The following is a 15,801-nucleotide window of genomic DNA, read 5'->3' on the forward strand; positions in this document are numbered from 1 at the left end:
ATGGGGCTGCAGTTCTTTCTCATCCAGAGGCACTGTGAACAGGTGCCATCCTGCACCTGGAGGCATGGGAGGAACAAGAACCTTACACTAGACACCAGAGGCACCTGAGCCAAAATAAACATTCAAGTCCATAAAGGGCCTGCTCTGAAGTCCTCAGCATGCTGCAAAATAGCCCCTCACTGTCCCTGGCCATGCGGGCAGTATCCAGGCGACGCTTACACTCCAGGAGAAAGGCAAGATTAAAGCTCTTCCCTGGCCGACCCTGTGGCTGAGCGGTTAAGTTCACATGCTCCGCTTCAGCGGCCAGGGGTTTTGCCAGTTTGGATCTTGGGCACGGACATGGCACCTCTCATCAGGCCATGCTGAGGCGGGGTCCCAAAAGCTACAACCAGAAGGACCCACAGCTAAAAATACATAACTGTGTACTGGGGGGCTTTGGGGAGAAAGAGGAAAAAATAAAATCTTTAAAAAAAAGCTCTTCCCCTCTATATGACTCCACTCATAGGTGGAAGTTAACATATTGACAAGGAGATCCGATCGGTGGTTACCAGGGAAAAGGGGGAGTGGGGGGAGGGCACAAAGGGGGAAGTGGTGTACCCACAACATGACTAACAATAATGTACAACTGAAATCTCACAAGGTTGTAATCTATCATAACATTAATAAAAAAAAAAAGAAAAAAAAAAAAGCTCTTCCCTCCCAAGGTGCAGACCAACCGTCCTGCTGGCAGTTAGCCCTGGGGAAGCCACGCAGGGCATGTGTCACAAATGTGGGTTTAGCTGCCAGGGAGGTGGCAGGTAATGTGGGGACGCAGACAGGAACCCCACAGCCAAGAGGCTATTGTACCTCCCCCTCCAGCTCCTTGATTCTTGAGGGCTCAGTTTCCAGGTCCCGTGACCCACAAACCCTGCAGTGAAGGGTCAGGGGCCTGTTAGATCTGTAAGGACGATGAGGGAAAGGAGCTGAGGCCAGGGACAGAGCTGACAGCCCCAACTCTGAGCTGTGGCACCTACATACATAACTCAGGTTTTCTTGCTTTAAAACTTTTCACGCTGAAAATAGCAAACAAGCCTATATGTCAATGTGGTCAGGAAACAGTGGTGTCAGAACCCATGATGCTGAAGAGAGCAGTGCTCAGCGAAGGCCAGCAAGCACGCTCGGGGCGCTCCTGGGTGGCTGGGAGCCCACAGGCCCAAGTAGAAAGCCGGTCCCAAGGAATGCTGGGAGCCTAGCAAGATCAGGGTCACTGGTGCTAAGTTAGGACCCTACAGAGTCTACATGAGAGGTCACTGCAGAGCTCTGGCCTTGGACCCAGAAGGCCTGGGTTCAGGCCACTAACTGGCTATGCGACTTTGACTAAATTGTTTAATGTCTCTGCCTCAGTTACCCTGTCTGCACAATGAGGTTCCCACAGCACCTGTCTTACCACTGTTGGGGAGTCGGTGTGATGTGGTGTGGCCCCGCCTTCACCAAGTGTCAGCTACTGTTACTACTGTCGCGTGGCTGTCGTTACGCCTCCATTGCCACCACCCCCAGAGTCATTTACGTTATCAGTAGACTGAGACCTGGAGTTCTTGGTAAAAGCTGAAACTCGCTATGAGTGTGCAGGCTCTGAGAACGCCTCTCCGCCCTCAGGAGATGGCCTCCTGTCTGGAAGGAGGCCAGCTGGAAGTCAAGGGCAGGGGTCCAGAAAGAGGCGAGACTACACATAGCAGAGTCCAAATCACTTGGGCCACTGCGAGGACCTTGGCTCCTCGTCTGAGGGAGAAGCTGCTGAGGGTTTTCTGAGTTGGGGGAGTCCCGATCTGACTCTACTGGGACCCCTGACTGCTGTGGTAGGGACCAAGAGACCTATTTCGAGATGTGGCAATCACCTTTTAACCAACCTCAGTGGCCACTGCTTCCAAGAAGCCTTCCCTAATTGCCCCACTTAGCTCTAATTACTCCTTTATTGTACTTCCCCCGCCCCTGGTAAGCACAGTAACCTTGGAAAAATTACATAACCTCCCAAGGTCTGGGCCTTGGCTCCAGGGCTGTAAAGGGAGGCCAGTCAGATAACCACTAAGCTCCCTGCAACCTCACATTTTATGATTCGCTGCCAGGAGAGGTGCCCAGAGCCTGACCCTCCTCCCCTCTGTCAGCCACCCCCTGCCAGCCTCCAAGGCAGGCTCCGGAGAAAGCAGCCAACAACAGCTTCTTGGGCGCAAACACACAGGGAGCAGGGTCCTGTGATGGGGAAACTCCCTGGGGAAGCATCAGGTCATTTCTGCTCCAGGCTCTGCATGGCCCCAAAAAAACATCCTCCCTCCTGAGCCTGCAATTTCACCACAATTTCACCTTTCACCTCTTTTCCCAGAAAAACTCACTAGTGGGTGGGGCAGCTGGCGCTCAAGATCACAGGAAGGGGTGTGCTGCGGCAGGTTATGAAATCCAGCAGGCCAATTTAGTGTAAGGAGACTAAGTGCTCTGCCCCTCAAAACGCCATCGAGGTTTTGATTTAAAAGGGGATTCAAGGTAGGGTGACAGACGGCTCAGGGAAGAAAGGCTCTGGACCTGGGTGAGCCAAGGTAGTGTAACCCGAGCTTGGTTCTAGAGACGGTGTCCCTGGCTCCTCGCCAGGCCTTGGTTTTGCCATCCAGCAAATGGGATGGCGTCTTGCTGCCAGACCTCACAGAGTAAGGCCCAGAGGTCACCGGAAGGTACCTCCAATGAACACGTGTGCACAGATCCGTGGCAAGACTAAAGGTGGGGCTCCAAGCGTGCAAAGCCTGTATTTCTTCGAGCTTCTTTGAGGTCACCCAGGCAACACCATACAACACTCCTGCTCCATCCCCTGGGGCCAATATCCTCGGTCAGATGTGGAGGGGGTGCCATCTGGGGTGGGCCATGGGGTTTTAGAAAAAGCCCAGTGCAGGCTCGTCATGCCAAAGGAGGTACCAGCTGGGACACGCCCTTCTCCCCTGCAAACAGCCCGGCCTTCCTCCTGCTCCTCCTGCAAAGGCTCTGAAGATCAAACACCAGCTTCCACAAGGAAGGGGCAGGGGGGTGCTGTTTCCCCCCCAGCACGTCCACTCACCCTGTCGGTTTCCGCAGTACGTGGTCTGAAGACACTCCCCAAAAGGCAGGGACGGGCCTGTTCTCTTCAGCAGCCTCTAACAGATCTGGGCACATAGTACGTGCTTAGGAAACAGCTGCTGGAGGAAGGCCTGGGTATTTGCTCTGTCTCAAGTTCCTTGAAAGCAGAAACCACAGCTCGCCTCCAGCACCTAGCCCAGTGTGAAGGACAGACCTGCCAAACACGCTCACGCTGACTGGCCTTGTTAATCCCAGGGGAAAGGAATTTAGGAAGAATTTATGAAACAAGGGGCGGAGGGGAGCAGAGACGGGGGTTCCTGGAGATAAACAGACCCAGAGAGGGAGAGCTGTTTATTCTGCAAAGTCCTTCAAAGGGAGAAGATAACAATAAGGCGGTTTTAAAGGTTAACTTGGAGCTGGAAGCTGCGGTGAGCTTTACCGGCATTTTTCTCCGGTTATCTTCACTCCCAACAAGACGGGTAATATTACTCCCACTTTCCAATGAAGCAGTGTGCTCAAGGTTGCATGGCTTGCAAAGGCAGTGGGACTTGAAAGCCTGTCTTAACCATCAGGCAACATGGCCTCACCTCAAGTGGCTTGAAGGGGAAGTGGGAGTAAATTTTGATAATGGCACTCCCCCTGTCCTTGTCATGATCTGGAGCCTAGGAGACCAGGGGCCAGAGTCTGGGCCTGCCTCAATCCACCCAGGTGACTGCCTTGACCTTCTAAGAGGCTTGGGCCCTCCTGACTGGACTTCCAACCTGAAGGTCCACATGGCTCTTGGGGTCCCCCTCACAGCCAGGTACACCGCCGGGCACCCAGGGCCCAACGGACACTGTCTGAGCAAGTCAGTGGTCAACTAAAACTCACACGCTTACTGAGCATGTCTTGTGGGCTACGCCTGGGTGCACAGGGCCAAGGATGGGAGACATGGCCCCATGCAGGGCTCCTGCAGTCTCGCTGGGCCTAATTTAACAGGCGCTCCAAGCCTTCTTGAATGAATGGATGAATTTACTCAAAGGAAGTGGAGTCCAGAGAGGTGAAATTGGGCTCACACAGCACAGACCAGTACTGTAGGGAGAATCAGAACCCAGGTTAGAATCAGCTATTCCCTACAGAGTTGTTTAGACACAGGTCCCAGCCCCAAGCGTGGGTCCACAAAGACACAGGGAGGAGCTCAACTGTGTACAAGGACAAGGCCCCCAGCAGCCCACAGCGCTAGCCACCAGGCTACAGGAGCTAGCAGTGGCCCTGCAACAAAGGGCCTCACTTGGCTTCTCTCCTAGCCTTGGGGGTAAGCCTCTCTCTCACAGGAGGGACCCAGCTAAGCAATTGCAGCCAGATTACAGTAGGCCATGGGAGGTGACAACACCAGAAGTACACAATCCTGCCTAAATATTTTGGCAGGAAACCCAAATATTTAGATGGAGGAGAGGAAAAATAGAATGTACATTTCAAAGCCAATCAAAGGGACCTAACTACAAAGGGCCCTCTGAGAGGGGAGATGGATGTTGTTTGCCCCCAAGGAGGGCATAACTCTGTCCCCAGATCCTGCGTGACCACCCTCCAGGGAGGACACCCATGAGGCCATCTGAACCCAGGAGTCCTCCAGAAGGGAAAAGGTTTAACCAAGGCCTGGGACAAGCCAGGACTGAGCAGAGAAAGCCTTGCCCTTTTTTCCAAGAGCAGGGAGCAGGGCCCAGCTGGTAGGGAAGAAGTAAACCTTCCATATTTTCAGATGCTGACTATTAACTCTTTCGGGGGGAGGGTTGTGGGTAAATGGAAAATGAGGGTTTGCAGGAAATGGAAAATGACGAGTGACTTCACTAGGAGAGATCTGGTGGGTTTTATCATCCTTGTCTCTATCTCCAGGTTAAGAGCTCAATACATGGTGGGCCTGAAGTGGGTGTCAGGAGCAGGGGCCCTGCAGAGAGATGGGGTACAGAAACAGCACCTCGCTAATACATAGCAAGTCACTGGTTGCACGTGCCAGGCACTCTGTCTAGTGTGTTTGCACGGATTCTGTGGGCATGAGGGGGATGCTATACTATTATCCCACTTCATTGATGCAGAGACTGACTTTTGTTCAAGGTCACACAGCTAAGGAAGCGTCCCGAAAGCTGTCCCATACATGCTAAGGCTCTGAAGAAACCACCCATGCCCTGCACTTTCCCACCTCTAGGTCTTTGTTCCTTGTTTTTTCCACCTTCAATGCAGCCTCATATGGAGCAGAATGGTTCAGAGGGTGGGCTCTGGGTTCAAATCCTTGTTCTTCCACTTCCCAGTTGTACGACCTTGGGCAGGTTACTGAACGTCTATGGTCCATATTTTGTTGCTCCCACCATGAGGTAGTGGCGGTAAGAGTACCAACTGCAGAAGGCTGCTCTGAAGATTCATGAGATGATGCACAAAATAGTTCCTGCAGTCTGAGGTTAAGCAAGTGCTCAATAACTGTTAGCTGGCATCTCCCTCCCCTACCCCAACTTCCTGCGCACTCCAGGCACCCCAATCTGGTGGCTCGACCTCCACTCATGGATAGGACCCAAGGCTCTGAGTCAGGAGCGGGGATGCATCCCAGCTTCTAGTTAGCCATGTAGACTCAGGCATGTCCCCTGGCTCTGGCTTTCTGTTTAATGGGAGCAGAATCTCACCCACAGGACTGGTTCAATGAAACAGAAGTAAAGAATCAGCCCAATGTGTGGCACATAGTAGGGACACTCACAGGGTCTGCTACTCACACCTCTCATCCTTCGATCCTAGCTCACACTCCCCCTTCTTTAAGTTCAAGAGCAGACATCTATCTCCATGGTACGCACTTGGAACACTTATCAACGTCACTCAGGTAACAGCTCCTTACCTTTCTTTCTCTAGATTAGGGGCTCCCTGAGGGCAGGGACCTTGTTTTGCTCAAAGCGAGATCGCCCACAGGCCAGGGGTTTCTACAGGCCTCAGGAAACAGGAACTGAATCTTCCGAAGCCCTCTGACCCTCATCCAACTCTCCAGCCTCTTCCATCTGCAACCCATCACTCAGCACCAGGACCGTATCTCCCCTCGTTTCACCAGGGAGGCCCCGTTTTCTCTCCCCAGCTAGACCAAGATCCTGAGGGCTAAAGCCCCCTTTGGCCTCTGAGGCTTCAGCAAACACAGAAATGATAGGTGGTAGGGAGGGATCCTTCTGTGACCCCACCCTTACTTTGCCCAGGTCTCTCTTGAGGTTTGGGGGACCGGGTTAACTCCTCACAAAAAGCCTAGAGGCCCCAGGCAGCTGTTAAGAGAGTTGGAGCACATCACGCCCACTTTTACATAAAGGGGCAACTAAGGCACAATCTGGGAAGGTCATCCACTGGGCGGGGCTGTGTCTTCAGCAGGGACAGGGACCCAGCTCTGAAGAACAGAAGAGAGAGGCGCCCTAACTGAAAGCTGGGATGTGAGGGAGGGTGGGTGGGCTCCTTGGGGGGCTGTAAGCTCTGTGGGCTTTGGTGGAAAAGCACACATTCCATTATGTCAGAAGGAGAAGAGGAGGAGGCGTCCTTATCAGAACAGCCACGGGGTAAAGGGATCAATGCACAGAAACGCCATTAATTTAGAGGAGAATATTCCACTTTTAAGTTGCAAACGGCTGTGAGAGACGATGAAACTTTCTGAAATGCCGTTCACTCCCCGACTTGAAAATTGCAAAAATTTAGTGAGTTCAAATTCCTTGGCTAAACCCAGCGGCTTCGTCATCTGACCCTCACCTCTCTGCCCTGTGGCCGCAGCCCAGGACCAGCTCGAAGTTTTACACTTCCCCAAGGGCTGTGGGCGAGAAAGATTCACCATCCCCTCCTCCTCTGTCTAGCTCTTTAAAAACTTGGTTGCTGTATAGTCAGAAGTGGGGTTGCTGGATCATATAGTCGTTTGTTCCATTTTTAATTTTCTGAGGAACCTCTATACCGTTTTCCATAGGGACTGCACCATTTTACTCAAAAAGACAAATAGTGTATGATTCCACTTATAAAGCATCTAAAGCAGTCAAATTCACAGAAACAGAGCAGAATGGTGGTCACGGGGACTGGGGGAGGAGGGAAACGAGAGTTGTTTAATGGGTATAGAATTTGTATTGCAAGATGAAAAAGTTCTGGAGATCTGTTTCACAACAATGTGAATATACTTAACACTACTGAACCGTACTCTTAAAAATGGCGAAGATGGTAAACTTTCTTCTGTTTTTTTGAAGATCGGCCCTGAGTTAACATCTGTTGCCAATCTTCCTTTCTTTTATTTTCCTCTCCAAAGCCCTGGTACATAGTTGTATATCCTAGCCATGGGTCCTTCTAGTTCTTGTATGCGGGATGCTGCCACAGCACGGCTTGATGAGCGGTGCTAGGTCCGCACCCAGGATCCGAACCAGTAAACCGCGGGCCGCCAAAGTGGAGTGCGTGAACCTAACCACTCGGCAACAGGGCCGGCTCCTTCTTATATGTTTTTTTACAACAATAAAAACTTTGGTTGACATTTCTTCTGCTCTAGGAAGGTCTTCCTGAATCTATGTGAGCCACACTCGTGCGTGGATGGCCCCATCACGTAGTAGGGATATCTGGGAGGAGGGGTGGCAGTGGCAGCTAACACAATGAGCGCTCACTATGTGCCCAGCACTGTTCTAAACAGCCTATGAGGGTAACATTATGGCATGCCTGCAGGGGCCACCCCATAACCACAGACACTGCTTGGATGGTGGGTCTTTCAGCAACAGCAGGGGGCCTGCACTGGGTGAGGCGAGTGGCAGCTGGTGAGAGATCCCTGTTAAGGGCAGCATGCTCTCTATCCATGCCAACCCAGGCCTGGGGAGGACGGACCAGTCAGGGCTCCTCTGCCTTATTCCAAGAGTCCAGGGGGACACTCAGTGAAATCTCCGAAGACATTAACCTCTACCTTCTCCACTCCCTAAAAGGAACATCAGAAGGAGGTGAACTTATTTCACATACTTTTCCATAGTCATCCACATCACCTGGCCTCTCTGTGTCACCCAGTTCTGGCCCATCAATTCTTGTCCCACCACTGGATCTAGCATACCAATTTGTACAAAGACTCTCTTGGGGGTTCCGTCTTAGGAGCCTGGCTCCTCTACTCCCCAAAGCCTTGTACTTCCCTACCCTCACCCCACCACACACATCGAGTTCAGGGGCTAGCCTAATATGACAGCGAACAGCCAAGTTCAAGATGAAAGCCCTTGACCTGAGGTCAGAGCCAGCCAAGCACAGCACCCACAACTGGAAGATTGTGTTTCTTTTAAACGCCAGATGATAAATATGGCAAAACCCCAGGAAAATACCTAGAAACAACAGTCATCACCTCCCTTGTACCCGCTTCTATAAGACTCCCCCCCACCCCCACTAGAACCTTTCAACACTTGCTAATTTCTATTCTGGCTAAGTCTCTATTACCATGCCATCCATCTGCAATCATCCTAAGGGCTCTAGTAAACCTCTCAAAACGATTCAATAAAAATTCACTTTAACTGCTAAAACTCTAACCAGAGCAGTTAACTAAGGCAGATTTATCGATTTGAGATTTTTTTTTTTTGGCTGCCCTCAACTTTGAGTGGAACATAAATAAGAAAGCGAGCCATTAGGAAGGGACCTCTTTCTTCCATTTCCTCTCAAAAGCTCAACTTCTCCACTTTCCACTTCTGCAGTCCTAGACGTGAAAGTTCAAGTTCAAACTAATGACGTGGAGGCTCCACAATCCTGGATAATCAAAAGATCTATTGTGTTCCCTTTACTTACAAAGGCAGTTAAGTGGACCAGTGCGCTTTACAATTTTCACCAAGGCTTGAAACAAAAGAGGTTTTCATGTTAACCCTCAATTCTCCAAAATATCCAATTAACACGCCCTGTTCTAAGCATTTTGGTCAGATGTAATTTTACCACATAATCCATGGTTATATTTTTCAAATTTTAGGAGGAGGATTGGTGTGAATAACAGGATGTCAGAACCTCAAAATGGGAATTGGCCTCACTACTGTAGACTGGAACGTGTATAGAGTAGGAAGGGTCCAGGAAATGAAAGGAGAGAAGTCTGGCAGACCTGGAAAATCTCCGGAGAGGATAACGCAGTTTGGAGCTTAGCGGCAAGGAGGCCAGCAGGATCCAAGAGGCTTCTGGGAACTGGTCAGCTACGTGAGCAGTCAGGAAAACCCAGTTAGGGATGGGGGCCCCAGTGGAGGGCAGGGCCTGGGGTGACCCCTATTGCACCCCCAAAAGCCACAGCACAAAGCAACACCCCACTCTCTTCCCCCTTCTTTTCCTTGCTAAACCCTGGTAATTCCAAAACCCCACTGTGGCTTGAGGTCACCTCCTCCTGAAAGCCCTCCCTGACTCCTTAGGCTGGACCTGGGGACCCTCATTAAGAAGCCCTCCTGAATTCCTCTGGGGGTGCCTCACAAACTATCCTGTCATGGTGGGTTTATTGATCCTTCTCCCCAGCAGCCAGTCTGAGCCCAGCCGTGTCTAACTCATCTTTGAACTCCCAGTGTTTTGCCCAGTGCCTGGCACACAGTAGGTGCTTAATACATGCTTGCTGACTAATTCCCATGTACTTTGGAATACAACACACTTCGATTTGAAACCTGACCCTGCACTCTATGATCCTGGGCAAGTTACATCATCTTTTCAAGTGTCATTGTCCTCATCTATAAAAGGGGGTGGTTGGTAAGATTAAATTAAAATAAGAAAGTATGTAAAGTGCTTATTCGAAGCCCTGGGGCATGGTGGGCTCTCAAATCCTTCCTGTTGATCACTGCACACCAGGGGTAAAGGCTGAGAGGTTCATTCCTCCCCTGTACCTCAACCCTCTGCTTTTTTGTGCTTCCATAGGAATAGTGGGGTGGGGTGGACGGCTGGTCATTTCAGTAACAGAGGAGGTGGCGCTCAGCCAGGCGGAACGCCGGGGAAGCCCACGTGCCAATGCCGTTTTAGGGGAGATAGAAAACAGAATTTCCCAGCAGAGCAGAGTCCAGCTGAACCAATGTACTCAGCTCACTTACAGGCCAGCCATTCAACAGGTGCACGTGCCCCAGAGGGAGGGCAAGGGCACCCAAAGAGCAGGCTCTGGAGGCAGACTGCCCCATTCCCCACCCAGGCGGCGCCCTCCTGCCGTGTCACCAAGGCCACTTTACCTTCCCTGAGCTTCGGTCTCCTTATCTGAATACATAAGGCTGCAGTAAAGAGTACCTTAACTAACGCAGGTAAAGCACCTGGCAAGTTGCCTTGGTCAACGTGTGCGCAATAAATGCTGGCGAGGGCTATGTGCTTGCTCCATACACCTCCAGCCTAACGCTCTACTTGGCCCTCACCAGAGCCTCATTTTGCAGATGAGGAAAGAGAGGCAAAATTAAATGGTTTGGTGGGTAAATGGCCAAGACAGATGGCAAAACCAGCCTGTGCCCTCTCTCATAAAAGTGCAGATACCACCCACAACGCCCAACATACAAGGTGCTCAGTCAACGCTTAACCCCACTTCTGGGAGCCTCTGCAATTTCGGAACAGGCAGGGGGAGTGGGTCACCCAACACCTGGTGGAACAAGGCTTGAGAGCAAGGGTTCAAGATGGTTCTGAAGGCAGGAAGGAGGGCGATCACGTGGTCCAGGGCTGGTAGCGTGCTGAGCATTTGAAAGTCCGCCCCCGTTCAACCACAATTGAACAGGGAGGAAGCGCCTGACAACTCAGGACTATTTCCAAAGATCTAAAGATCTAAAGGTGTGCTAACTCTCTTTCATGCATATGAAAGCACAGATACAACTTCCAGTGTTAAGAAAAACCCCAACCCAGAGTGCGCCCCCTCCCTTCCAACGACCCTTCCCAGGAACCTGCCCCCACCCCAGGAATTCCTAGCGAGGGACTGTTTTAGGCTTACAAAGGCAAGACGACACAGAATCTCAGGTGGAAAATGCTGAAGCAGCCAGATGGGAAAGAAGATTTTTGAGTTTTCATTTTTCCTTAAACCAATTTCCTGAGGCCTGAGGCAGTGCCCCAAGTCACAGATCAGAAAGCCGCGCCAGGCAGAATTTTCTGCAGACTAAAAGTGACACTAGCAAAATGCTTCCACTGGTCCGTTTTCGTTTCTTGGGTTTTTCCTATGAAGGGAGGGGACTTGCCCAGTTGGAGATGGTTTGTGCCGGGGATGGGGCAGGGCTGCCCATAATCATTTCCAAATCAGACTGGCCTGAAGCCCAATCCTTTTCTAAAAGCTACCTGCCCACTCTTGGGGGGTAATAGTTGACGGGTTTAACAGGACCTCAAAATAAGAGGCATTCTGTTTGCTCCAACACCTTGAGAAAGCTGTCTAACCTCCAAAGCTACTACCACCAGCTGCACCCGGCTGCCTCAGCCCAACCCCTCCTTTTCCCTTCCCCTCGTGTTTTGAAGTTTATTTTCCCACATTCAGCCTTGAATTCTTTCCTTCCTTCCCCTGCAGTGGCGGAGGAGCAGCGAAGAGGGAAACACTTCGAGGGCAGCTCGTTTCTTTATCATCCCCGCCTGCCCCTTTCCCCTCTAAACAAAGCCCTGGAAGAAACTAAACAACAACTCATTCTCCAGAGGAATTGTTTCCTCAGGGAAATTATCAAGTGACCCCTCCCCAACACACACACACAGGGCAGACACCCATCCACAGGCAACGGCTTCATCCCACAACTCCAGCTGTGAGGAGCGAACCCGCTCAACTACCTTCTGAAGCTCATCCTCCCCACCAACCTCACCTCCCACCGCCCCCACCCCGGGAACTGCTCCAGGACCCAGGCTCTCCCCACGAAAACCAAGCTCCCCTTCCACCGGCCCCTGAGAAGACAAGTCTTCATGTGCCCGGCTGTTGGTGGGCACCCATATGCTCATTCGTGTGAGTGTCCATTGACCTGGGGACAAAAATGGGGTGCCACAGGCAAGACATCTAAGACATCTTCATGTTTTCCAATGCTTTCTACCTTCCAACAGTCTGGGGCAGGACAAACGGATGAAGATGGGTTCATTCCCATTTTACCTATGGAGAAACTGGGGCTGGAAAAATGGGGACAACTAGACAGACATAAAGTAGTGTGGGGCTGGTGTAGATTAAATGCTGTTTCTCATCAAACCTCCTTTCTGGTATGTTTCACCCCAAGAGATCTACCCCTATTCTACCTCACAATCTAGAGCCCCTACAGGCTCTTACCCAGATCCTAGTCTGTCCACTGGGTGGAAGTCATTAGCGTAGGCCAAGAAGGGTGGGGTGGTTGAGGCTAAGAGCCTTGCAGAAACTGGAGTAGAAGGCCTCGGTTCCCAAACTGGCCCAAGGTCAGCCCCACAGTTTATCCAAGTGAGGTCAATGCCATCCATAGGGCATATGAACCAGAAGATAAGAGGTTCCCAATGCCAAGGTGGACGAGAAACTCTCCCCACCACCTTCCACTCTGCACAACCTCTCCTTTTCCCCCAAAAAGGGACTCCCTGGGTTTTATTCTTTTGTTCAACCTGCTACTTTCACAAAATTTAACTCCAAGCCCTTAAGGGATGTCTCCGCGAGATAAGTCTTCCCGGAAGCCTGAGCCCGTCCCGAACATTCCAGCCCACAGCCCCAGCCCCAGCCCGGGGGCTCAGGCCCGACAGAGCCCCGCACGCCCTCCCCGAGCCCTGCGGGGCGGGGTTCTTTGCTCAGCCTGGGGCTGGGGGACCCTCCCGCAACTCCGACGGGCTCAGGGTCCCGAAGAAAAGCCGGGCGGGCGCGGCACCGGCCCCTGAGCTGGGAGGTGGTGACGCGACGGGGTGGCACCGACTGGGCTCCCGAACTCCGGGAACGTCTCCAAGGAAAGATAAACGCCTTTATCTGCCCCACAGCCTCCCTCTAAGGAGGGAGGTACCCGCACACCCACACCGAGCCCCCGCGGGGCCTGGTTCACCGCGAGATCAACCCTAAGTTCTTCTCTGGACAAACTGGGTTCCAAAGAGTCTCGGCGCGTGGGTGACTCCCGTGTCCACCGGGGAACGAGAGATCCCAGCAGCCAGACGCATAGTGAGACATCCTCTCCTGTCATCCCCAGGACCACCCACAGGGACTGAGGGTCGTCCAAAGCTGAGAGGCTTCCCTTCCGCACTCCCACAGCTCCAGCCAGCTTCAGGTGCATGTAGGGGTACGGCGGCGGCTCACCTCCAGGATCTTGTCCAGGCCCTCCTGTCCCAGGCACGGGAACTCCTTGAGCAGACGCAGTTTCTGCGTATAGTAGTTTTTCTTGGCCTCTTTCCAGTGCGGCTCCTCGAGCACCTCGAAGATCGCCGCCCCGATGGCCAGGTAGAAGATGATGGCCGAGGTGAGCAGAGGGCCCCGGTCCACCATGGCTCCGGAGCGGCCGCCTCCTCGAGAAAGCCTCCCCTAGCCCCAGCGGCTCCCGATCCACCCGCCCTCCAGCCTCTGGGAACAGCTGTTTGAATTTGGAGCTCCGCATGCGCAGTGTCCCGTCCCCCCGGCGCCGCTCCCGGGACAAAGTTGCTCCGCCAAGTTGGTCCACTGAGCGCGGGGAACTGTGTGGGGCCGTTCTCACTCGGGCCGGGGGCGGGCGGACACCCAGGGGGCCGAGGGGAAGCCCTGAATCGCGGGGCGAAAAGAGCTGGGTGAACTGTGGGCCGGACTCCGGGGAGACACGTGGATCACCCCTCCGCGCGCCACAGCAGTGTGCGCCGCGCCCGCCTCCGCGCGCCTCTTTAACCCGCGCCCAGCGCGCGCTGCCCGCCGGTGTCGACCCCCTCCCGGGGGAGGGGCCGCCGCAGGCCCCGCCCCGCCATCCCCGCCCCCGTGCAGGCCCCGCCCCGCGCAGGCCCCGCGGCCCGCCCCGGAGTCGCGGCCGGCGCGTGCTGGGCCGAGCTCCGTGCTCCGTGCGCTCGCGCCCCCGGGGCTGCCGCCAGGGGAGGCTGCGCGCCCCGCAGGGCCCCGGGGGTTGCGATCTCTGAGAGTCGCGTCCGTTACTAGCGCTGGTGCATTAACTGAGTGTGTACCTGATGACCGAGGTCAGGAAGTTATTACTCTTGGTATTTTCATTATAATTCAATTTTCACTTACTGATGTTTCTGCCAAGAAAGCTTGATTCTCAGTCTCTTTCTGTCTCACACACCTTCCTATAAGTCTGGGGAAAGGAGATTAGAAAGGGACTGGAGAAGCTGTAGAAAATCAGAGGATGTCAGGAACTAATCCAGCCATAAAGGCGCGACTCCCTGTCGCCCCTTTTTCACCTGGCCTGGGGAGACCCCCCATATCCCCACGTGCTCCAAGGAGGCAGCACTGTTCCAGCCTCCTCCCCCCACCCCCGCACTGTAACTACAGGGAACACTTGACCTCTTTCGTACTCCCAAGCCTGTTTAAAATTGCAACCCCCTCCACGCACGCTCCTTATCCCCCCGTTGGCCTTGTTTTCTTCCTAGCACTAAACTCCTTCTAATATACTATATAACTTTATTTCTCTGGTTTACTCTGTTTGGCGCCCCCCACTCCCCAATGCGCGCGCGCGCGCACGCACACACACACACACACACACACACACACACACACACGAAGCTCAGCTAGGAGGGTGGGGAGTCTGGATTGTTCAACAATATATCCCCAGTGGCTGTGGTATAGTAGACACTCAACAAACGTTTGTGCAATGAAGGGGTAAATGAATTTGTCAAAAACACACACCCAGGATATGTCTCCCTCACTTGGCTACCATTTACTGAGTGTGGATAAAACCCCAGCGATACGGCATCCTTTCCGTGTATTGTAAGCAGGACCTATCATTATACCCACTTCGCAGCGAGGAAACTGAAGCTCAGGTGGGTTCGTTTGTTCAAAGTCTCTCCACCAGCCACGGCAGGAAGTTGGAGGGGCACGCTCCCTCCAGCGCTCTGCACTAAGGGCTGGCCCTGATGCTCTCCTGTTTCTGTCGGGGCAGAGGCAGCAGTGGGCTGAGTCCCCGGGCACTGTCCCCTGGCCAAGGCCATTTTTTTTCCTCATGGGAAGGGAGGATCTTTGCTCAGGTGTCATGAGTTAGGGCCATTTTTACTGGGGGTGGGGGGCCAGGAACTTGGGTATCTCTGGTGAGGCTGGATGGAAGGGGCTAGGCATGCAGGTTTGGGGGACTGATCTGGGTTTGTAGGTGTTTCTGTCTCTCCTTTATGGTACTATGTTTGTGTCCTTCTGGGAGCTAAGTCCCCTCAACAAGGTCTTGGAGTGGCTCCCTCTGGGGACTACCCACTCCCCAGCCACGTCCCTCGCCCACCCCAGAGAGCCCCCTCTTCTCTAACCTCTGCCCGCCTCCTACCCACCCTGCACCAAACTCTGCAGTCCCATGCCCCAGCCCTCAGCTGGTACAGAGACCAGGCTTCTGTCCCACATCCCCCCTCTCTGGATGGAGAAAGTCAGGGGCTGTGGTGTGAACAGTTCATGCAGCGTGGGGTGGGGGCAGTTTGAGAGGCCACAGGCTCTCTTTGTTTGGAAAATCCTCTGCCATTCCTCTTCCACCTCCAGTCCGTGTTCTCTTCCTAAGAAAATAAAGGGCCTCTTCCTATTTCAGTTTCACTGTCTCACAAAAACACTGCAGAATACTTTGGGATGAAATAGTTTTTATTTGAAGTTTTAACAATTTCTGGTTTCTCTATCTTTCTGCTTTGCCTATTTCTCCATGTCCTGACTCCTTTCTCGCTCTCAATTTCGTGCTCACTCTGTCCTCATTCTCTCCTTTTGTG

At 53.0% G+C, this 15,801-nt stretch overlaps 1 protein-coding gene across 1 annotated transcript in view; it reads right to left on the reverse strand.

The window, feature by feature from the left end:
* KCNK5 (potassium two pore domain channel subfamily K member 5) overlaps nucleotides 1–13,844 on the reverse strand; it is a 39,581-nt gene extending 25,737 nt beyond the window's left edge. Inside the window, exon 1 of the mRNA XM_008518020.2 lies at nucleotides 13,235–13,844. Within this exon, the coding sequence (XP_008516242.1) occupies nucleotides 13,235–13,420 (186 nt within the window). The 5' untranslated portion in view covers nucleotides 13,421–13,844. The remainder of the gene's footprint in view (nucleotides 1–13,234) is intronic.
* Nucleotides 13,845–15,801: the final 1,957 nt, after the last annotated feature.

Source organism: Equus przewalskii, chromosome 19 (genome assembly GCF_037783145.1).
Source record: "Equus przewalskii isolate Varuska chromosome 19, EquPr2, whole genome shotgun sequence".
Taxonomy (NCBI): Eukaryota; Metazoa; Chordata; class Mammalia; order Perissodactyla; family Equidae; genus Equus; species Equus przewalskii.